Raw genomic sequence first — 24,724 nt, forward strand, 5'->3', positions numbered from 1 at the left:
GCACTGCAAGGAGAAGCAGTAGTGTTTGAGCTGCTCTCTCCCAGGGCACAAAGCACACCAGATCCAGCATTACCATGGGCACCTCCTAGCAGGCTGATCACACAGACTTCACCTTCCCAGGTTGAGATGACTGAACTCAACAACTGGGAGAAGGTGAGGTTACTTATCTTGTATGGTAGCTGGAGTTCTTTGAGATGTTTCATCGCTATGTTGCTCCATACGAGGATAGTTTGTGTGTGTGTGCGCGCGCACGCACAACAGTGACAAAACATCTCAAAGAACTCCAGCTACCATACAAGATAAGTAACCTCACCTTCTCCCAGTTGTTGAGTTCAGTCATCTCAACCTGGGAAGGTGAAGTCTGTGTGATCAGCCTGCTAGGAGGTGCCCGTGGTAATGCTCATCTGGTGTGCTTCGTGCCCTTGGAGAGAGTAGCTCAAGCACTTGTGCACTTTTAACTGGAGATTTTTGTTAGCAGTGTCCATGTCATTTGTCTCCCCATGCTCAGCCCAGCCACTCCAGTTCCTTCTCAACCTCAGAGCGTGGAAGGACATCGAAGTTGAGAGGAAAGGAGGTGATGGGGCATCCACAGAGACAAAATATCTTTCAAAATTGCAGTTACTGTACAAGGTAAGTATCCTTTGCTTTATCTTTGAAACACCATCCCTATGGGTACTCCATATAAGAAGACTCCATCAGTGCAGAAGAGGGAGCAGATTCTGGTGTCTGCTCTAGAGGTATGTTTTAAGACATTGGAGGAGTGGGAAGGGGGCATATTTGTCTAGTCTGGTGTGAAAGGGGATGGAGGTATCTCCTCCTCTATTCTCAGCTCCTGTTCCTCTGCAAGGACTTCTTGAGGAGGACATGGAGAGACCTGAGGTGTTGGTGGCTGAGACTCTTATGTGAGGTCAATGCAAGGGGCACAAGGGTTCCAAAAGTCCCACTGAGGATGGGATAAGGAGGAGAAGGAGCAGGGCCCCAAGGGTTTTCCTGCTGGCTGACTCCTGGGGCTTTGTCCTCAGGAACACTGCAAAGGAGAGAGGATGGAACAAGAAGGTGGTATAGCCTTGGATGAATATTTCTGAATCAGAGGAAGTGTCCTCTTCTGTGTCCAGTGGTGAAGATGAGGTCATCAGTACCTTTGTATGAGGATGACTAGGGGTGGGGTTTCAGGGGGCAGGGTTGCTGGTTCCAGCTGGCACATGGGTGCAGGTGGGAAAACCCTCCCGGTATGGGAGGGAGAGCCCTTCTCATAGGGGACTCATGTTCCTCCAAAGTCTGAAGGTTCTTGTGTGAGAGGAACTTGGATAATACTAATGAGCCAGGGGACTGCTCCTCCAGGTGAAATACCTCCAGCAGTACTGGGAACAGTACAGATGATCAGTCTGCATGCTCTGCATGAAGGTAGATGGTACCACGTGAATAGAAGATGATTTCTTCAAAGAGAGTCTTTACTCCTTGAGGAGCCCTTCCACTTAGAAGAGTCTGATGCCAATACTGACTAATCAGTTGTTAAGGGCTGTTCGGCGGTGGCCTTCTAGGTACAAGAAGCCTCTCTTGGTGTTGCTGATACCTCAGTACCAAGACAGGTAGAAGCCTCAGTGGTATCCACACAAGAATGTGAGGTTTCTTTGTTCCCAGATTTAAGAAGGGACTTCTCTCCTCTCTCTATCAGGGAGACTGAGGTCTCTTATATTTAGATATCTTCTGAGAGACTGATGCTGTCCACTGGCCTCAGCTTGCTGGTGATGGAGGGCTGGGAAGAGTAAGGCCCCCCAGGTTTAAGGAGGCGCTCCATGAGAAACTGTTTTAATCAGCCTTCCGTCAATTTGAGATCTGTTCTTGAAGCCGGAGCTGATCTTACACTTTGATAGGCGGTGAGTCTCTCCAAGGCAGTGCAGGAATCTAGAGTGCTTGTCACTGTGGTGAAAGGACTTGTGGCAGATCAGGCAAGGCTTGAGTTCTGGGGTCTTGGGTATAACCCACTGGCTGAGAAGGCCCAAGCAAATGGGGGGGGGCAACTTTAAAGAAAAAGGGAGAAAGGGAACACCCCCTTTCCTTTCCCCTCCACAAAGCACAAACCATGTTAAGTGAAAACAGCATTAAAATAAAGGAAAGAAAAAAATCTGTGTCAATTAGACAGACACTACAGAACTCAGTCTTGAGCTGCAGGCAGTTGAGAAGGAACTAGAGTGGCACGGGTCCGCTCCTCCTGCTATACATTTCAGGCAAGGTCCAGTTTAGTTACTAGCAATTAAGATCAATACCACAGGTAAAGCCAATATGCAGAACTTCAAGCTAAACTCAAAACATACATGTTTGTTTAATATGGCTCCTAAAAATAAGAAGCTAGCAAATTACCATATTTTACATTCTAACTATAAAACTGCTCTCTACTTTAGTATCTGAATGATTTCCAGTAGTGCTCAAGCAATTCAAAACTTCTTCAAAAGATGTTAAAGCAGCTGGGAATTAAAAACCAAAAACCAAACCAAGCAAACCAAAAAACTCTAAGCCACAATTCTAGGTCATGATGAAAGACAAACACTACTTTGGCCAAAGGACATTTTGGTCTTATGCTGTGCATATAAAAAAAGAAAAAAAAAGGGAAGGGGGGGGGAAGATAAAGGATGGTAATGATTCTTTTCCAAATATTTGTGAAATAAGTATTTTAAAAATAAATATAAATCATTTTGTTTGCAGTTTGCATGTTAAAAACAGATCTAACTGAAGGCTATTAAGTCTGACAAGGTGGGTGAGGTAATATCTTTTATTGGACCATCTTCTGTTGGTGAGAGACAAGCTTTAGAGCATACACACAGGTGACGAAGAGCTCTGGATAAGCTTGAAAGCTTGACTCAGTCACCAACAGAAGCTGGTCTAATAAAAGATATTACCTCATCCGCCTTGTGCCTCGAATATTCTGAGACCAACATGACTACACCACCACCACCACCACCACCACCACCACCACCACCAGCATATGATAGTAAGTCTTTCTTTCAAATATTCTTTGAAGAGCAAATGACTTCAACTAGGTTTCAGTAGCTTCAGTCACATGATTTTTACCTGAATGTCCTGTGATATTTCAGCTGTGGGAGGCGGTGGAGATTCTTCACACACAGCAAGGCTCCGAACTAGCTTTAACTTTGTATTTGACTAAAGAAAAGTATTTTTAATTAAAAACTACAGTTAAACGTACATCAGAATACCTCACACTCAATTAATTGATATTACTACACTCAATTAACTACCAAATGCATAACAAATTGGCTGGAATATGCATGTTTAATATTTTAAAATAAAATCAATCTTTTCAAAAGGGAAAAATAAACAGTCATGGCTCTGAAGTCATCATATCACCACAACAGAATAATTCCAATTAATAAAAAAAATGAAAGAAGAGGCATTGAAAAGGCATTTCCTCTCTCTAGCAATAAGAAGCCACCAAAAATATAAAGGCAAACCACAAAAGCAGACAACTGGGCAAGACAAAAATCCCAAAGCAAAACAAAATCTTTATTGCCAAAAATAAAGGCTATAACTAAACTCAAGCCATTCTTCACAAAGTGACAAGGCTTCATCAAGCATGAAGGACTTCCATAGCATGCCAGCACACAAATCTACTGTACCTTGGACCTTTTTCCTGTTTGTCCAAAAGACTGCACTGGCTGCTAAATGGTGGGCACAACAAAAAGAAGTTCATATTAAGCTTTATACTTAGACTGTAGGAGACATTTACTAATGCAAAAATCTGCTGAGCAGAAACAAAGTAGTTATTTAATAGATTTGATCATCATGTAAGTAGACACACGTTTTTAGCCTGACGTTTGTCAGTTATCCCATTTTCCATGGCAAAAACCCCAGGCTTCTCATCTTCATTTTGCATCTTGCAAAACATGGGTATGGGGGAAAAAAAACCAAAAAAAAACTTATCAGTTTTGTACAATTGTTTTATTTTATAAGTCAGGACCAGTTAACAGTCTCCGGCAAGTCCTATGTTGGTAGTTCTCACGGGGAAATTTCTTTGGCAACATTATAAGAAAGTAGATTTTATAATCCTGCTAGCTACTGTTCCCTGAAAACCCACCTGAAGAGCTGTTTAAAAGAAGCAGTGCTATTTTGATAAGGGAAAGGAGTAGGAAATGGTCCACTAACCAAGCAATGTTTCCTCTCCTCCTTTCCTCCTCCCCAAACCCCAGTCAGAAAACTTGACATTTAAAGAAAGAACAGTAAAAAATTAATCAATTTTCTATTTTTATATATAAAATAAAAATTAACTTACTACGTGTCTCTAGCTATTGCTATGCCTTCTCTCTCTTTCTGGCTTAACTCCACCTTTTCTTTACTCTTTCCTGCAATATACAGGGGTTACCAAACTTTTTCCACAGTGCGTACTACTTAGGGTTTGTCTACCGATAATTTTTGCATAGATTTATCTATACTGGTTTAGAAATTGATGTAGCTAAATCAGTGCAAACCCCAATGTGGATGCAGTTATAAAGGTGCTTATATTGATATAGCTTATTGTTATTACTAAACTGATATAGTTAAATTGGTACAAAAACCTCTGTGTAGGCAAGCCTTTGTAGAAATTGTTTTGCGGACTACCTCCCTGACTGCTTATGTGGAAGAGCAATTAGTATACAAGGAGTAACATTTTAAAGAAAATACTACAGAACCACTGAATATTAAAGAATAAAATATTCAGATTTATTTTATCTACAACCTACTGTTGTGATGCCATCAACAGAGTACCTATTGGAGCATCTCTTTGGAATGAGTCTACAAGAGGAGTGAGGGTGAAAGAAGTAATTTAAGATAACAGATTTGCTGAAATGGCTCTAACCATATGTACTGGGGCATTCAGCAACAGTAATGTCTGCTCTTCAATTATTTTTAAAAAAATCACTTTTGCATATCTTATCTTAAAAAGCATCAATAAACTTCAACCATGATCTCAAAAAAAGCTTTCACCTATGAAGCAGAGTGCATCATAACAAAATGAGGAAGTGTGAAAGGCTTATAGTATCTCTGGATAACAAGTGTTATCAAATGTTGCTGTCTTCCCCTGCCCCCACCAATTTAGGCCTCTGTGTTATATCTGATGAAAGGCTAGTGCCTTAGCCCTTGTCTACACTGAGTTTAGGTCAAATTTAGCAGCGTTAGATGGATTTAACCCTGCACCCGTTCACACGATGAAGCCATTTTTGTCGACTTAAAGGGCTCTTAAAATCAATTTCTGTACTCCTCCCCGACGAGGGGATTAGCGCTGAAATTGACATCGCCAGGTTGAATTTGGGGTAGTGTGGACACAATTCGATGGTATTGGCCTTTAGGAGCTATCCCAGAGTGCTCCATTGTGACTGCTCTGGACAGCACTTTGAACTCAGATGCACTAGCCACGTACACAGGAAAAGTCCTGGGAACTTTTGAATTTTATTTCCTGTTTAGACAGCGTGGCAAACTCAGCAGCACAGGTGATCACACAGCCCCCCCCTGAATGTTTCTACACTCCCATCATCATCTCTGTCCCTGAGGTTATCGCAGATTAGAAGATGAAAAAAAAATGCACTCGTGATGACATGTTTTCTGAACTCATGTAGTCCTCCTGCACTGATAGGGCACAAGCATAACACATGGAGGCATTCAGTGGCAGAGGCCAGGAAAGAATTGCTGTGTTTGCTTAATGGCAAGAGTATCATGCCTCACTAGCGATGTCCGAGTCAGGTCACTGTGTCATATGCACTCCGCGCTGTGTCAGCCTTGGGTGGGGGCATGACCGCTTTGTGAGCAGGAAGGCCACAGATATAGACACTGCATTAGGTAGCGTCTGTAGCTAGAGAAAACATTCCTGTGCATTCAGCAAAGTCTGTGGCAAAAAAAGAGAAGCCCTGTAGTGCAGTGGTTATCACATTCACCTAACACGCAAAATGTCCCCAGTTCGAAATTGGACAGAAACAGGTCACTGTTCCTTTTTCTGATTCCCCTCCTGCATTTTTAGTTTTTAGAACAGACCCCGCTGCGAAATTTTACTTTGAATTATATCAATTATGAATTAAATATGGAAGCTCTAAATTATAGTCCCAGGTTCCTTACCCTTTCAGCTGCTCTGATAAATGAACGTTTTTGTTAGGGGTGGAAGAAAATTTTCATGAAGCCTTTTACAGGGACTAAATGCTATCTAGGACTCTGAAATACTCTTAACATGGCTCATAGAGTGCAATCCTTCATTCTGGATTTGTCATTCCACAAGTTGAACTGCTCCTTACTACTGTCCAGGCTTCATGAGCCATGGGAGCAAAGGACAGGCTGGGATAGGTGCAACCCTGCGGAAATGCTGCATGGGAGAGCAGCCTGAGGTAGAAGCCTCCAGCTCGCATGATATTCCAGGCAGGACTGAATCTCTGCGAGATGAAACATAAAGAAGAGAATGACCTGGAGTCACTCCCATTAGGTGCTCTAACAGGAGAATAGCCATGTCTGTCCAGGCACTCCGATCAACCTCACCAAGGTCTGCCAGCTGAGCGGGACTCCAGCTGCTAGAAGCCAGCGGATGGAGCCCCCGATTGGCAGCAGGCTGAGCTGCTCAGCCTGCTGCCAGTCTGGGGCTCCGTCCGTCGGCCCCGCTCAGCCCGCTGCCTGCCTGGGGTTTCGATCATCCAGGCAGGCAGCGGGCTGAATGGGGCCGGCAAACGGGACCCTGGGAAAAAGGCACAAAATGATTGTCTGCCGTTGCTTTCATGAAGGGGGGAAGGGAGAGGGCTGACAACATGTACCCAAAACCACCCGTGACCAATTTTTTGCCCCATCAGGCATTGGGAGCTTAACCCAGAATTCTAATGGGCAGTGGAGTCTGCAGAAACTGCGGGATAGCTACCCACAGTGCATCGATCTGTAAGTCGATGTTAGCTGCAGTAGTGAGAATGCACTCTGCCGACTTAATACGCTTAATGTAGACATATGCAATAGACTGTATAAAACCAAATTCTAAAAAAATAGACTTCTATAAAATCGACCTAATTTCATAGCGTAGACATACCTTTAGTTAGTAAAGCTTTTGTAACAGTGCTGAACATGGAAAAATGCTGAAGTGAAGGCTCAATTCCTGTATTACGGAGAGTCTCTCTTCTGATTCATTATAGAATGAATCATGTACAAAGTTGAACAAATAGTATTTCAGCATAACACAGAATAATATTTAAAAGAGCCACAGTGCAACTAAAGACCCTATCCATTCATCTACTGATTACACTGTAATAATCAGACCCATATATACACTAGAGTAGGGTTGAGCATTTGACTGGTCCTAAAATAATTGCTCAATTGACCAGCCAAATAATGTCAAAAATGGTCAGTTATTTTAAATCACTAATTTATTATAACACTAACAAAAAGACTGAAACTTTGTAGTGTCCAATAGGCTTAGTCATAGATAGGCACGTATGACTAATTACAAAGGACAGTGTACTTAACTCAGTTATTTTAACTCAAATATGTGAACCAATGAAATGAAGCTCTAAAATATGAAATTATTACCTTTTAATGCAATGTTAGGTTAGCATTTAAATGTAAATATATTCAAGACAGAGTAATTACAAAAGAAACGTAATTACTTTACAACTGTACAAGGAAAAAAATAGTTTCTAAATTCACTTATGCTAAGTAGGCAACAGGACAACTCTTCCAAACAACTGTTCATCTTTTTTCCATGTGAGGATGGTGGTGGAGAGATGTAATGATTGTGAACCCTTCTCTTAAACTCCCATTCCCTTCTGAGTAAATTTCTGTATGTTTGTCTAGTCAGTTCAGATTTTTTGGACTTTTTCCACATTTTCAAATATACTGATTTCAATTAAAAACACAGAATACAAAAAGTGTACAGTGCTCACTTTATATAATTTTTGCTTACCAATATTTGCACTGTAAAAAAGATATACTATTACTTTCAGGGTTTACCTTAGACATACGCAGCAGCATAGGGCACCATGAAATTTGGGGCACCAAATTGCCCCAAATTTCATGGTGCCCTAGGCAGCTGTGTGCTGCATACATGGCAGCACCAGCCTGTGACCAGCCCTATCCCCTGGCCGCTTGCTCCCCCATGGGCTGTGCCCACTGCAAGGGGCAGGGCCGTCCCTAGGAGGGTGTGGGATCCCGCACAACTCCCTCCGCCCCACCTCTTACCCTCCCCCAAGCTCTGCCCTCAACCCACCCTCATTCCACCTCTTCCCCCAACAACCCCACACTCACTAGCAGCAGCAGAAAGTGGAGCAGCCCAGCGCTAGCCAGCTCTACTCTGCCAGCTCCCAGCTGCGGTGCTCCGCTTCCCGCTACTTGTGAGTGTGGGGAGGTTGGGAAAGGATGCCGAAAGCGGAGTGATGCGGCCCCGGCCCGCTCCGCTTCCCTTGCACCAGCCCCAGCCATGTTGCTCAGGGGGGCGGGGAGTGCGGCAGGACCGGTGCTTGGGGTTTTAGCGCCCTAGACACATGGCAATTTCGCTGCCCTGCGCGCTGGTCCCGCGGCTCTGGTGGAGCTGCCGCAGTCGTGGCTGCAGACAGTCGGCTGCTCCCGTGGCTCTGGTGGAGCTGCCGCAGTCATGCCTGCGGGAGGTCCACCGGATCCGGGCGAGCAGCCGACCGTCCGCAGGCACAACTGCGGCAGCTCCACCAGAGCCGCGGACCAGTGGACCCTCCGCAGGCACGACTGCGATAGGTCCACCGGAGCCGCCTCCCGCCCCCTCCGGGAAACGCTGCCCACCAATAATGCTGGCGCCCTAGGCGATTTCTCCCCAGGGACAGCGCTTCCATTTAGGCGGCCTAGGCAGAGAGGTGGGGAAAGGTTCCCCTCCCTCGGACTCACCAGTGGCGAGAAACAGAGAGCTGCAGCTGGAAGCTGGTGGAGTAGAGCTGGCTGGGAAGAATCCCTTCCCCCAAACCCTCTTCCCTTAGTGACATGGCTGGGGCCAGGGCAAGGGAAGCAGAGTGGGCTGCTCCCAGACCCCACTAATCCCCCGGGCCACTCTGAGCCCATGAGGCCCCCAAAAGTGCCCCCCACCACAGCTCCTGCCTCCCAGACCTTGGGGAGTGGAGGGGGAAGAGGCCTGGGGCTGCATAGGGCACCCAAATGGCTAGGGATGGCCCTGATTACTTTTGTGTATTTCAGTTCACCTCATACAGGTACTGTAGTGCAATCTCTTTATCGTGAAAGTGCAACTTACAAATGTAGTTGTTTGTTTTTTTAACGTTAACTGTACTCAAAAACTAAACAACATAAAACTAGAGCTTACAACTTGATGCATGAAGGAGCATACAGAAGTTTAGCATATTTGGCACGTAAATACCTTGCAACACCGGCTACAACAGTACTACGCAAACGCCTGTTCTCACTATGCAGTGACTTAAATAAGAAATAGGCAGCATTATCTCCCGTAAATGTCAAAAAACTTGTTTGTCTTAGCAACTGGCTGAACAAGAAGTAGGAGTGAGGGGGCTTGTATGTGGTGATTTGAAAAAATATTTTTTAAATCTTTATTACAGTGCAAATATTTGCAATAAAAATAATAAAGTGAGCACTGTACACTTTGTATTCTGTTGTAATTGAAATCAGTGTATTTGAAAATGTAGAAAACAACCAAAAATATTTATAACACATTTAAATTAGTATTCTACTACTGTTTGACAGTTCGATTAAAACTGATTATCCTGACTATTTTTTTAAAAATCTAGGGTTTTTTGCGTGTTAGTTGCATGCATTAACTGCGATTTACAGGCCTAATTGTAACCTCTTTGGGGCAGGAACAGAGTCTAAACCTGTTTAGTGTGCTTTGTATACCACCATGTACATCAATGGCCCAGTATACAAATAAAGATATATGGTGACACATGGCCAGAAAGGGTTAAGTAGCTTTCAGGCTAAATGACCCAGATTCAACCTTTAGGGACATATTGGTAGATAATGTTTGTGTTTTTGTGTGTTTACATATATATTGTTAGAGGTTAACAATGTAATCAAACAGCTCCTGTCTATGCTGTATTCTGTTAATTTAGAGATCAAAAGGAGATCTTAAAATTTAAATGAACTGTAAAAATAGTGATATCGCTGTATTCGTCTCTCTTTGAAATGTATAGCAAATTACCTGCAAATGGTGGAAAACAGGCAACTGCCTAATGTTAATCCCTGTAGCTAATTACCAAGGGGTTCTCAAACGGGAGGAGGTCGCAAGCTGTCAGCCCCCACCCCAGATCCTGTTTTCAATCCAGCATTTATAATGCCGTTAAATATACTTTAAAAAGTGTTTTTAATTTATAAGGGGGGGGGTCATACTCAAGAGACTTGCTATGTGAAGGGGATCACCAATACAAATGTTTGAGAATCACTGTAATTACCAGTGATGCTTAGGAAATATGTCTACTTCAAAGTCTCCATGATTGCCCATTGTTCGCCTAAGGACTTCGAGCTGTCAAGAAAAGGCCTGGAACTGTATAAAGGTATCTTGGGTCCTGATCCTTTTTATCTCACATCTGTTTGATGCTTTATATAGGGGAAGCTTGAGTCATAAGAGTGAGATCTCTGGTCCCATCTGGATCATCCTGAATATGAACATTGGACTATGATCTATGGACTTAATTCTGAAAGAACTCTTTGCGACTACAAAGCTCACCATCTCTTTATGCATCTGATCTCAGAACTGTAATCATGTCTGTATGCATATTGATCTTTTAGCCAATACTCTCTCTTCCTTTTTTAATAAATTTCAGTTTAGTTACTAAAGATTGGTTGTAAGTGAATACTTGGGTAAGAACTGAAATATTCATTAACTTGGGAGGTAATGTGTTTGATCCTTTGGGATTGGTAGAACTTTTATATGATGACTAAGATTTTCAGTAATCCTCATCAGATTAGACTTGGGTGTCTGGATGGAGGCCTAAGGCTGAGATGCTTTAACGGAACTGTGTTGTTGGCTTCTGGGTAATCAGTAAGGTATTATAGAAGCTGTTCTGTTCTGGTTTGGTAAATCTAAATATTAGAGAATCCCCAATGCTGGTGGATATTTCGCCCCATTCTTTGCAGTTTGCCATAATTAAGTAACCCCATTGTGGGTCCCCTGGTCACATATACATATAATGGTTATTCTAGAAGGTTCCACTGAAGATGCTCAACTTTCAGTTAGTTCACCTCCTCCTTCCCACCCCTCAAGTGGTATTAGCATTTAGTAAACTGAGTTATCAAGACATTTAAGTAAGCACCATGAAACTATCAAAAATGTAGGCTGCTGCCTGCATCAGGGCACTCTTTTTGGAATAACTGACAATATTTGCCCAAAGTCAGATAACCAGACAACTGACCAGCTTGCAAGCCTATGATAGAGTGAAGTAGTCAAACAAATTCACACAAAACTAGAAATGTTTTCCCAACCTCTTTCTCACAATATGCTTTTAATAAATCTGCATATTTACCCATATGTGTTCAGGGTTTAAAGGCCTCAGCCAAAGCAGTTACACTTATGAAATTATAAATCAATCCTGGGAACACAAAACCACACCCCATAAAATAAGGAGTTTGCCAACATGCCTTTTCAAAAGGCACCAATAATACCAAGAGAATGACACAGTCCAACATGAAAGTTACCCTCAAAACCCAGTACAATAAATGCATTTCATATTTCATTAAGCAGAGTTATACATAACCAATTACAATTAAATTAAATAGGCAGTGTTGGACAGCACTTTCTTCATCATTCTAAAGCATCAAGCATCATTTAAAAAAGTGAAGCAAGTCTCAAGACACGGTGAAATACAACTGTGCATGGAAGGTAACAATTGTCTTAAGTTTCAGGTCGAAACAGCAAGATTTTGATATCTAAATGAACAAATACAAATATATTGGTCACCAAACAATAACTCATCTTGAGAGAGTTGCAGTCTGTTTCCGCTTATGTGAGATTTAACTCAATACACATACATCACTGTGCTGGGGAGGCAATAAGAATGTATAGAATAATTCTCGGGTTGTGGATACAGAAAATAGCAGCACAGATACCATGTTGACAAACAGAACAAATAATAAAAAGGTGAAGAGATCAGTTTAGATAACAAAAGATGGGATTCTCCTTTGTGACTACATATACATGTGAATTCTCCATAACCAAACCACAAGACAGTGTGACTAAGGACAAGCCCACACTATAGACTTCTGCAGGCACTGCAGTGTCAGTCAGGGGTATAAAGAAGTGTGCTCTCTGGCTGATTTAGCTGTGCCAGCAGAAGTGTAGAGACAGCTATACTGGCAAAGCGGTTAGCTTTTCCTGATATAGCTTATTTCACTCATGGGAAATGGTTTTACTATACCAGCACAAGCACTTCACTGGCAGAGTATACTAAGTTCCTAAATCAGTAAGGCATTCCCAGTGCAGGCACAGGCTCAGACATATCAACAACATAAGTGACATGCAGTTCACATTACATGCACTTGATATCTTTAGGCATTTTATTCACAGACATTTCTAATGCAGTCAGCACTGTGTTACATGAATGTCATCATGGGATGGATGGGGAGGGAAAGGAAAAACTGGACACGCAAGTTATACCACACGACATTGAGGAGCACTGACCAGGTGGTGAGAATGCATAGCTAGCATTTCTGTCTCATTTATTCAATCACAGATAGTGAAAATGGCTGTGATTTCAAGATTTTTTTTTTGAAGATACACAGAGATGCCTTTAACAGCATCAAAGATGGAGCCCTGACATCAGTCTAGAAGATTCCCCCCACCCCTCGCCTCCAACACACACACAGAGGTAGGACGTGAGGGAAAGAGAAACCAAGGGGTATTTATGGAGGTTGTGGAATTTGTGTTGGAGAGGAAGGATGAAGTACAGGTACAAAGAGATATTTGTTTAAGTTAGATTTCTAAAATTTCATCTAATTCTATCAAGAAACTGAGAAATCGACGTAGTCATTGAAACTCCAAAATGGAATTATAAATCTTTAACATAAAATTTGTCTTTATTTTATATAATGAATGCATAAGTGTCCTAGCTGCATACCTCACACAAGCTCTCCCTCCACCACTTGCACTGCTTCCTTTCCACTACCTCTCTCACCAGCTTCCCAATGAGGCTATCCCCTTCCCCAATCTCAGACAGCTAGAGCCTTCCAGTCACATTTTTTCTTTATTAGTGACAGCATGGGTCTTTATATTACTTCTGTAATTGATTATTCACAGGGTAATATCACATCCACAAATTAACAATTATTTTTAATGCATGGATGACAGTATATTTATGATTGCAATCCATGTATAACATAAAAATCTTAAGATACTGTGATGGGGAAAGGCCAGATTACAGTAAAGTACTGAGGAACAGGTATGTTAGCGACAGGCTAAACAAATCCCTAGTACCATGGTAACCAAATGGCAGTTGCTCCAGGTTAATCAAGGCACCTGGGGCCAATTAAGATCTTTCTAGAAGGCAGTAGAGATAGCTACATTGATTAGAACACCTGCAGCCAATCAAGGCAGGCTAATCAGGGAACTTGGATTTAAAAAGGAGCTCATGCCAGTCAGGCGAAGAATAGCCAGAGGAGAGGAAGCGCCTGTGAGGAGCTGGGAGCAAGAGGTACAAATTGCTGAGACAGAGGATGTGCTACTGTTGGATTGAGGAATTATCAGACAATCAAGCATTATCAGACACCAGGAGGAAGGTCCTGTGGTGAGGATAAAGAAGGTGTTTGGAGGAAGCCATGGGGAAGTAGCCCAGGGAGTTGTAGCTGTCATGCAGCTGTTACAGGAGGCACTATAGACAGCTGCAATCTACAGGGCCCTGGGCTGGAACCCAGAGTAGAGGGTGGGCCCGGGTTCCCCCCAAACCTCACAACTCCTGATCAGACACAGGAGGAGTTGACCCAGACTGTGGGTTCCACCAGAGGGGAAGATCACTGAAGTTAGTAAATCCGCCAATAAGCACAGGACCCACCAAGGTAAAGGAGGAATGTTGTCACAATACATTAAAACAGGCTTTTTCATGCAGTAAAAAAATCTTTAAGTCATGAATGAGTCATGGTAATTATTTTTCAAAAAATGGTTAATAATGCCATATGTTCTAACCAACATCACAACTACAAGGTGGATTCAAGCAAAAATCTTGCGATTAACTTGTGTTTTGTTTTTTTTTAGGGCTGAGACTGTCTTCTCTTTTTTGGAAAGCAGAATGCTCTGGCACATTTTTAATAAGTACTAAAATAATTATAAAAATATTATAAATATAAAAATGCTTTTGCACATTTTTAATAAATATTAAAATAATAACTACAATTATGGTGCATATTGTAGGATTGCTACAGTATAGCAGAGAACAAAAGTTTTCATACTACTAGTAAAATGTGTTAACAGCATCTTTTGACAAATTATACAATTCCAAAAATAACTGCGTATAAAATGTTTACTGTATAGGCTTGTGTCCCTATTAGTTCACTTACTAACCAATAAGAAATTAGCATACCGAAGCACAATATCTTAATAGATTCTTTCCATAAAACTGCTCTTTCACATGTGTGCCTCACATTTCAAAGCCTGTTTAAAAATAAATTGAGAGAGTCATGAGAGAAAAATTGGACAATTTTAAAAGGTGATTGTTCCTCCCAAATTACAAACTTAAAGCTTCACTAAGCTAAATCCTTACAATCATGGGTGGGCACCTTCTGCAATATATGTAAATGGTTATATATTGTGAGCAGTCGATTTGCTATGTGCTGTGCAAAACTGAGAACGTAATTCCTACCCTTCAACTAAACAGATGAACCAAACAATGGCTTTATCACAAAGCCATGGAGTAAATTCATTTTAATTATTTTTTTAATAAATACATACAAGTGTAATGTGATTTTGCTGGCAGATTAATTTTGTAGGCTGGGCAGAGAAAAGAATTTTAAGAATGGATTTGAATGGACTGGGACTGCTTGCTGCTCCAGGATAAAGCATACATTCTAGGCAAAGAGGCCATTATGATGGAAGGAACAAAGGATATGTCTACACTACCACATAATTTAAGTCACTCAGGGTTGTGAATAAGCCACTCCCCTAACTGACCTAAGTGCAGGTATGGACAGCACTATGTTGGCAGGAGAGCTTCTCCCACCTACATAGCTACTGCTGACTATTAGGGGTGGATTAATTCAGTCAAGAGGAGAACTCTCCCCTGTCAGTTTAGCATCACTACTCTAGAGAGCTTACAGCGCAGCTGCATCCAAGCAGCTTGAAAGCATTGGGAGAGCTGCAGGAGCAGTTGAAAGGCAAAGGGTATGAAAGGATAAGGGCAGCAAATTACCCACAGTAAAAAACAAAACAAACAGACAATGTAGCAATTGATTCAAACTGTCTTCTCCAGTGATTTTCATTAACTTGATTAATTTATTCATACACTACTTAAAGAGACAGGCAACATCAGTCTTAGGCATGCCTGAATTATGAGTCACTTTTCTTATTCATATTGTGCTTAGAATGATGTTTACAAGTGCAAATAAATTACTCAACATACTGCAACTCAAGTATTCTGGTATTGGGATCCCTACTGTCATCGATATTTAGTTTCAAAATGTCAACACTGACTTCCAGAATTGGGAAGCGTCAATTTCACTACACTAGGGAAGGAAGGGAGCAAAGAAAAGTGAGTGTAGAAAGTGCATTAAAGTAATCAGTATTCTTCATGCAATAATATTCTGGCTAGTTTACCTATTTTATTTTGAACAGCTATTTTTATTTGGTCCCCAGAGCATCACCTGGTTTGAGTACTAATAATGGGTGGTTGATCGGAGTTGGGAAGGGAGTTTTCAAGGGAGCAAGTGTGATGCTGAGAGCACTGACTCTCCATAGCAGTGCCATATTCCTCAGGAAGGGTTGCATTCTGTGCTGTCCAGCACAGGAGCAGTAGCACCAAATAACTGATGGACATGAAAGCCACACCTTCTAGAGCTTTTCAGATTTGGAAACTTAGCAAAGGGATTTAATTTTGTCAAGCTGGAGTGGGCAATGAACCTAATTTAGGAGAGAAATTCTGAGGCGTTATCTAGAAAAAGCTCTGAAGCTCTAAACAACATAAGAGAACTAAAGTGAACCTATTTCTAATCAACATTTGACTAAAAACTACTTTGCAAAACTCAGAGCATGACTCAGTGGACTCTCTCACCTAGTAATTTCTCCAGTTAGTCTTCATCTGCACTTGAATGTATAGTAAATATATATATTGCCTCTCACCACCTACCATTTTAGAATGTAAGCTCTTCAGGCCAGTGATCATTTCTTTGAATACAACTGTACAGTACCTGGCCCCACAAAATCCTTACCACGATTGTCACTGTGGACACTACACTTAAAATCAATATTAAACATTAACTAGCTAGGCTGTAATGTTGTATGGGGCAGGGACTTTTTGTTGCATATTTATATACTACTTAGTATGACAGGTACTAAGCCTCCAGCCTAAGGGTATGTTTACACTACCCACGTTATGGCACAGCTGTGGCAGCGCTATGACGTGGACCGTACAGATAGCCTTTATCCCCAGGGGAGAGCTCTCCTGGTGATAAAAAACCCACCCCTAATGAGTGGTGGTAGCTTTATCGCCAGGAGCACCGTTCCTGGAGATAAAGCACTGTCTATACTGGCGCTTTTCATTGCTAAAACTTCTGTTGCTCAGGGTTTTTTTCCCCACACCTCTGAACAAGAAAAGTGTTAGTGCTGAAAGTGGAAGTGTAGACAGCCTCAGTCCATGACAAGGTTTCTAGGGACTACAGAAATACAAATAGATTGTCACTGGCACAGGAAGGGACATGTGATGAAGACATGAAGGTGTCATAAACAGATAGTTAAGGGTTAATGTCTCTTTTACCTGTAAAGGGTTAACAAACAGGGAACCAAACATATGACCAGGGGACCAATCAAGAGACAAGATACTTTCAAATCTCGGTGGAGGGAAGCCTTTGTGTTTTTTGGGTTTTGCTTTGTTCTCTCTGGGTCCTGGAAGGGACTAGACAGGCAACCAGTTTTCTTGCCAATCTCCCTGCTATAGTCTCTTATATATTCAGAATAGTGAGTATTTTAGTAAAAAAGGCGGTTATAGTCTTTTAATTGTTTCTGTATTTGCAAATGTGTAGTTTGCTGGAAGTATTTTAAATGGTATTTTGCTGGGGGGGAGGCTTCTTTCTAGTGTCTATAAGCTGACAGACCCCGTAATATTCTATCTTGAATTTACAGCGATTTTCTTCATTCTTTTTTTCTCTTATTATTAGTTTTGCTTTTAAGACCTGTCTGATTTTTCCCCTTGTTGAGGCTCAAGGGAATTGAGTCTGTACTTAATAGGGAAGGAGATGGGAGGGAGAGAAAAGAGGGGGAACCCACCTGATTTCTCTGTGTTGTGATTCAAGGAGTTTGAACCACAGTAATCTCCTAGTGTACCCAGGGCGGGAAAGATCTGGGAGGAAGAAAGGAGAAGGGGGAATTCCTTTGTTTAGATTCATGGAGCTTGAATCTGTATCTCTCTCCAGGAGCCCAGGGAGGGAACACCTGGAGGGGAGGAGGGGGAAGGGAAATGGTTTATTCCCCTTTGTTGTGAGACTCAAGGAATTTGGGTCTTGGGGGTCCCCAGGGAAGCTTTTGGGGGAGATCAGAGTTTACCAGGCACTCTACTCTAAGTTCTGATTGGTAGCAGCACTACAGGATCTAAGCTGGTAATTAAGCTTAGAGGAATTCATGCTAGTACCCATATTTTGGACGCTAAGGTTCAGAAACTGGGAATTATACTATGACAGAAGGGTACCCAGTTTGTCTGGTTTTTTTAAATATTTTTTAAATATTTTACCCCCATGCCCCAACCCTAGATTCAGTCCTGATGAAGCTTAATTTGAGTTTAATATCAATTTAAGTGTGTCACAACATTACCACCATAGACTTGTACAGGGCCTGTATGAGAGCATCTAGCATTGTTAAACCAGATACCAGAGCTTCCTTCACCCAGAATAATCTTCATGAGATTTTTGTTTTGTTAAATTATGGACTTTTAAAAATCATGTATTTTCTCAGCCTCAATAAAACTGAATGCCAGGACCTATTCACCACTCTTATCACTACAACTTGAATCAAAATACCCGGGAAACAGCTTTAAAAAAAAACACAAACAAACCCACAAACATCAATGGTAACTTCTCTACTAAGAAAATACTCAACTTAGTAATGTTGAGACTGACAATGGGGAAATAAAAACAAAATTAACTTGTTGCCTTTTCCCTCTACAACATGGAAAACTCAACATCCTAAAAGAAGTTCAAATGAACCCAAAGGAAATACTGCTACAGATAAAAGGCTAGAGAGTGTTTTTCCTCCAGTGAGAAACTCGCAGTTTGCCTCCAACCTATTAAAAAATAACTGACCATTAAGTATGCGTATTGATAGAAATAGGAAGGTGTGGGGGTGATAGAGGAGATATAATCCTCCAGATTCACCAAAACTGATAAAGTTTGCTTGGCCCTTGACTAGAACATACGTAATAAGTAATCACAAGACATAGTGACAGAGCAAGAGAAAGAACTGTGTTTACCATAATATACTAACGAAAAATAAGAAGAGAGACTTCTTACCGGCATATCATTTTTGTTGTCAGTACAACTTTCATCCTTTTCTACTTGAATCTGCTGATGGCTTCTTGATTTTATAAGGTTTTCAACTGGAGTTATATCTTTAAATTCAGCCTCTGAACCATTCATTGCATCAGTTTCATCTTTTAGAGTAACAGTATCAGACATCCTCATTAGAGAAGGTTACTTTAAAATTCTACAGGAAATAAGGAACCTTTAAGAGGAGAAAGAAAAGTACGTATATTTACTCTATAGAGCTGAAAATGTATACTAATTCAAGAAGATTTACACACACACACACAGTATTTTCAATAGACTGCCACCAACAGGACATTTTCCCCACCAATTTTCTTTTTCCCATGTCTTGGGTCATCATGAATGAGTATTCATTTTAGTTCTGTCACCTTAATCCAGATGCTTATGCTACAGGTGCATTTTACAAGAGAAAAAAAAGCATTAACTAAAAGTTTATGCGAGTAGGTCATGGTAGACCAGAGGGGGGCAAACTACGGCCCACGGGCCAGAGTCCTCCCTGGACCTTTAGCTCCTGGCTGGGGAGGCTAGCCCCTGGCCCCTCCCCCACTGTTCTCCCTTCCCCACAGCCACGCCAGCAGCACTCTGGGTGGCGGGGTTGCGCGCTCCTGCCATGAAGAGCAGCAGCTGTCTTGCTCCGGCCACCAGACATGCTGTTCTGAGCGGCATGGTAAGGGGGCTAGGGGGCAGTCAGGGACAAGGGGCAGGGTTTGGATAAGTGTGAGAGTCCCATGGGGCCTGTCAAGGGGTCTGGGTTTGGATAGGGGTCAGAGCAGTCAGGGGACTGGAAGCAGGAGGGTTGACAGGGGGTGGAGTGCCAGGGGGCAGTTAAGGGTGGCAGGGTCCCGAGAGGGGGTGGTCAGGGAACGAGGAACAGAGGGCGGCTGGATAGGTGGTGGGAGTCCTGGGGGGGCTGTTGGAGGCAGGGATGTGGATAGGGGTTGGGGCAGTCTGGAGACAGGAAAAAGGGGGTTGAATAGGGGGTAGGGGGTCCCAGGAGGGGGTGGTTAGGGGACAAGGAACGAGTGGGGGGGGCTGGATGGGTCAGAGGTTCTGAGGGGGGCAGTCAGGGAGCGGGAAGTGCTAGGGGCCGGATAGGGGTCGGGGGCCAGGTTGTTTGGAGAGGCACGGCCCTACAGTTTTGCAACCCCAATGTGGCCCTCAGGCCAAAAAGTTTGCCTACCCCTGTGGTAGACCCTCGACTATCTCCCTCCTCCATATTTTATACATTGGTGTTTTCAAATACAACACTGGGTTTCAGTTCTAATATAAGAAATTGAAGTTCCTCTAATTCAAAGGGAGAATGTTGATTTGAAAAACTATAGGGAACTGGTCTGGTGGATCAGTAAGCCAACACAATGAACTACGGTGCAAGATTCACAAACTGAATGAAAACTTCCATATTGTCTTATTCCCAATCAACTACAATTGATATGAATAATTGTAGATATTACCTTACATGTCAAAGGTAATGAAACTGGTCACTGCACATTTCTTAAGTACCAGAAAGAGAGACAGCATTGACGATTCGAATGGTGGAGAAACAGTACACTAGATGATTACGTACAAGAACAATATAAACATTCCATAGCTCAAATAAATATTTGGAGTCACCATCCTGCCCAAGTCTCAACTTCCTGCAATGCCAGTTGTCAGGAAGATATGAAAACAATAAATCTACACTTCACAAAAAAAAAGAAAAAAAAAAAAGAAAGAAAAAACCCACAAAACCACACACACCACACACAAACACCCAACCCCACACACCACAATTAATCTAGGTAGAATGAACTTACATTTAAAACACTGATTTTATTTTTACATTTGAGGGATTTTAATTCAAAATAGAAAAACCTAGAGCACAGTTAAGCCAGTCAGGTACAATATTTGTTCCTTATTACCTGATGTATCCTACAGATTTGGAATTGTGATCTCCCACAAAAATAAAATAAAGTAATCCAACGTTCCTTTTCACAGTCGTCAACCAAGATGTTAGTTGTAATGAACCATCTGGAATATGGCAGGAGGAGTCCCATGTCCTTGTCACCAGTGTAGAATCCTTGACTGAACTATACTGTCTTGGATCAAGAATACCATCCCTTTTAGATGCCTAAAACAATAAAAAAACAGTTCCATTGGTAACTTCCATTAATGAAAAATCAGGAATATTTCTTGTAAAACTAAAAAAACCAAAGTCAGCATTTTTCATTTCCATTCAGTTTTGTTTGTCATTTTTGTTCTAATTATTTACTTATCTACTGGAAGAAGCTGTACTGTTTTTCACCAATTTGTAAGCAATTCCCAAAGTATAAATTAATAAGTCGTTATAATAAACATATCAGTATGTCTAGTTACACCATGACAACAGTAACATCCCTATGCCATGTAGGGATTTTCTGGAATAGGGCTGTAATAAAGAATTGGTTAAAATAAAAAACTTGGGGAAAAAATATATAGTTATTGGCAGTTGAAACTCATATAATTCTTGGCAGGATTAATCCTGTAAAAGCACCATATGCAATTCATATTACAAGGCCACATCATACCCCACAGACCAACCCTAGTACCTTCTACATGTTTCCCAAGATACATAAACAAGTGAATGCAGGCAGACACATCATATTTGGCCATAACACTCTTACTGAAAGAATATCAAGACTCTCAGAAGCCATCCTATCACCACTCAACCCACAAAGGGCCTGTTTCCTCCAGGACACAACTCACTTCCTCCCATAGAATGCCATCTTTGCTTCCATGGACATCATCTCCCTACACATCAATGTCCCTCACAAAGACGGCATCACTGCCTGCCTCAAATATCTACAAGACAATGGACAAGCCTCAAATATCTACCACAAACATCACCAAACTCATCCATTTCATCCTCACTCATAACAACTTTACATTCAACAAACACTTTGTCCAAACTATGGGAACAGCCATGGGTACTAGGATGGCTTCCCGATATATCAACCTTTTCATGGGCCACATTTGGAAAACGTGCCACAAACTCAATGATATACCTGACATAAATCAATGATACTTTCATCCTCTAGACAGACAACCAAAACTCCCCCATAGGATTTCTACCACAACTTCAACCATCATCATCCATCAAACTTTCTCTAGAACACTCCCACACAAGCAGCAACTTCCTGGACAGCACAATCAGTTTCAACAATAGAATAATAGAGATAACTATACACAAGAAACCCCTGGATCACCACACTTCCCTCCAAAGATGCATCTATCATCCTCAAATACAGAAAGAAATCTTAGTTACAGTCAGGCATTCAGACACCATAGAACATGCTCTGAAGAGAAAATCTGGGATACACACCTTAATACACTTAAAACTGCCTTCACCAAACAAGGGGACTCCACTAGAGAAATAGATCACATTATGGGTTGGGCCACCCAAATATTCTGAGAGAACCTGCTTCAATACAGGAAGAAAAAAAACAAACACACAAGAAGTGACATACTCCCAGTTGTCACTTACCAGCCCACACTGGAACTCAAACAGCATATCTAATTATTACAACCCATACTTAATGGGAATCATATCCTCAAATCTTTCCTGAACACCCTCTTCTAGCCTTCAAAACACTAACACACCACTATCACCTACTAGGCACTAAAAATCATAAAACCAGTGTGTCTATTGAGTCTGTGTCTCTCTACAACAATCTGTAACCCACTAACCCCCCTTTTTGGTCTTATGACCGCATAGGTGTTAATGATGCACTTCATCTTGAATGGTCTCTTGCAACATACGTTAACTCCTTATACTTAACAATCTCTTCCACCTCTAGTTAGCTGCAATACTCTGAGCATCTTTCCCAAACCTGAAGAAGATCTGTCGTGCTCAAAAGCATGTCTCTTTCACCAACAGAAGTTGGTTTAATAAAACAAAACAAAACAAAACAAAAAAAAACCTGTGTAGATCTAACACCATCACAAAAAATAAAATGTACCCTAAGGGTACGTCTACACTACGGGATTATTCCGATTTTACATAAACCGGTTTTGTAAAACAGATTGTATAAAGTTGAGTGTATGCGGCCACACTAGACACATTAATTCGGCGGCCTGCGTCCATGGTCCGAGGCTAGCGTCGATTTCTGGAGCGTTGCACTGTGGGTAGCTATCCCGTAGCTATCCCATAGTTCCTGCAGTCTCCCTCTCCCCTTGGAATTCTGGGATGAGATCCCAGTGCCTGATGGGGCAAAAATCATTGTCGTGGGTGGTTCTGGGTACAGCCTCACCCCTCACTCCCTGAAAGCAGCAGACAACCGTTTCGCGCCTTTTTTCCTGGGTGAACTGTGCAGACACCATACCATGGCAAGCATGCACCCTGCTCAGATCAATACCGCAATCATGAACGTTGTAAACACCTCGTGCATTCTCGTGCGGTCTATGCTGAACAGGGACCTGCAAAGCCAGGCGAGGAGGCGGCGGCAGTTACGGCAGTGCGGCGACGAGAGAGATTAGGACATGGACACAGAATTCTCTCAAACCGTGGGCCCCTGCGCTTTGGAGATCCTGCTGATAGGTAATGGGGCAGGTTTTAGCCATTGAACGCCGATTTTGGGCCCAGGAAACAAGCACAGACTGGTGGGACCGCATAGTTTTGCAGGTTTGGGATGATTCACAGTGGCTGTGAAACTTTCGCATGCGTAAGGGCACTTTCATGGAACTTTGTGACCTGCTTTCCCCTGCCCTGAAACGCCAGAATACCAAGATGAGAGCAGCCCTCACAGTTGAAAAGCGAGTGGCAATAGCCCTCTGGAAGCTTGCAACGCCAGACAGCTACCGGTAGTCAGGAATCAATTTGGAGTGGGCAAATCTACTGTGGGGGCTGCTGTGATGCAAGTAGCCAAAGCAATCACTAAGCTGCTGCTACGAAAGGTTGTGACTCTGGGAAATGTGCAGGTCATAGTGGATGGCTTTGCTGCAATGGGGAGGCGACAGATGGAACCCATATCCCTATCTTGGCACCGGAGCACCAGGGCACGCAGTACATAAACTGCAGGGGTACTTTTCAATGGTGCTGCAAGCACTGGTGGTTCACAAGGGATGTTTCACCAACATCCACGTGCGATGGCCAGGAAGGGTTCATGACGCTCGCATCTTCAGGAATACTACTCTGTTTAAATGGCTGCAGCAGGGGAATTACTTCCCAGACCAGAAAACAACAGTTGGGGATGTTGAAATGCCTGTAGTTATCCTGGGTGACCCAGCCTACTCCTTGATGCCATGGCTCATGAAGCCATACACAGGCAGCCTGGACAGTAGTCAGGAGCTGTTCAACTACCAGCTGAGCAAGTGCAGAATGGTGGTAGAATGTGCATTTGGCCATTTAAAGGCACGCTGGCACACATTACTGACTCGCTCAGACCTCAGCCAAACCAATGTCCCCTTTGTTAGTGCTGCTTGCTGTGTGCTCCACAATCTGTGTGAGAGTAAGGGGGAGACCTTTATGGCGGGGTGGGAGGCTGAGGCAAATCACCTGGCTGCTGATTACATGCAGCCAGACACCAGGGCGATTAAAAGAGCACACCAGGAAGCAGTGTGCATCAGAGAAGCTTTGAAAACGAGTTTCATCACGGGCCAGGGTACGGTGTAACTGTTGCATTTGTTTCCCCTTGATGAACCCCTCCCCCCTTGATTGACTCATTCCCTGTAAGCAACCCACTCTCCCCTTTCGATTACAGATTGCTTAAGGAAATAAAGTCACTATCGTTTAAAAATCATGTATTCTTTATTAAAAGGTCATTATAAAAAGAGGGAGAGAAATGACAAGGTATCCCAGGTGTGGTGTGGGAGGAGGATAGAAAGGAAGGAAAAGGCTACTAAAAACATTTCAATGTAATGACAGCCTTTTGGTTGGGCTATCCACGGGAGCGGAGTGGGCGGGTGCACGAAGCCTTCCCCCACGTGTTCTTACATGTCTGAGTGAGGAAGATATGGAACATGGTGAGTGGTGAGGGTGGTTACACAGGGGCTGCAGCGGCACTCTGTGACCCCACTGCTCTTCCTGAAGCTCCACCAGACGTCA

At 42.5% G+C, this 24,724-nt stretch overlaps 1 protein-coding gene across 14 annotated transcripts in view; it reads right to left on the reverse strand.

Moving 5' to 3' along the window:
- Nucleotides 1-24,724, reverse strand: part of R3HDM1 (R3H domain containing 1) — a 140,534-nt gene that overhangs the window by 78,817 nt on the left and 36,993 nt on the right. For 11 of the 14 annotated variants that reach the window (XM_030580286.1, XM_030580285.1, XM_030580294.1 and 8 more), the window contains exons 2-5: nt 20,565-20,773; nt 18,634-18,844; nt 3,633-3,674; nt 3,070-3,159 (exon numbers count right to left, since the gene is read on the reverse strand). In XM_030580286.1, the coding sequence (XP_030436146.1) occupies nt 3,070-3,159; nt 3,633-3,674; nt 18,634-18,804 (303 nt within the window). In that variant the 5' untranslated portion in view covers nt 18,805-18,844; nt 20,565-20,773. The remainder of the gene's footprint in view (nt 1-3,069; nt 3,160-3,632; nt 3,675-18,633; nt 18,845-20,564; nt 20,774-24,724) is intronic. The other 3 variants (XM_030580295.1, XM_030580290.1, XM_030580289.1) reach the window with 1 other exon arrangement.

This window comes from Gopherus evgoodei, chromosome 11 (genome assembly GCF_007399415.2).
Source record: "Gopherus evgoodei ecotype Sinaloan lineage chromosome 11, rGopEvg1_v1.p, whole genome shotgun sequence".
NCBI classification, from domain to species: Eukaryota; Metazoa; Chordata; order Testudines; family Testudinidae; genus Gopherus; species Gopherus evgoodei.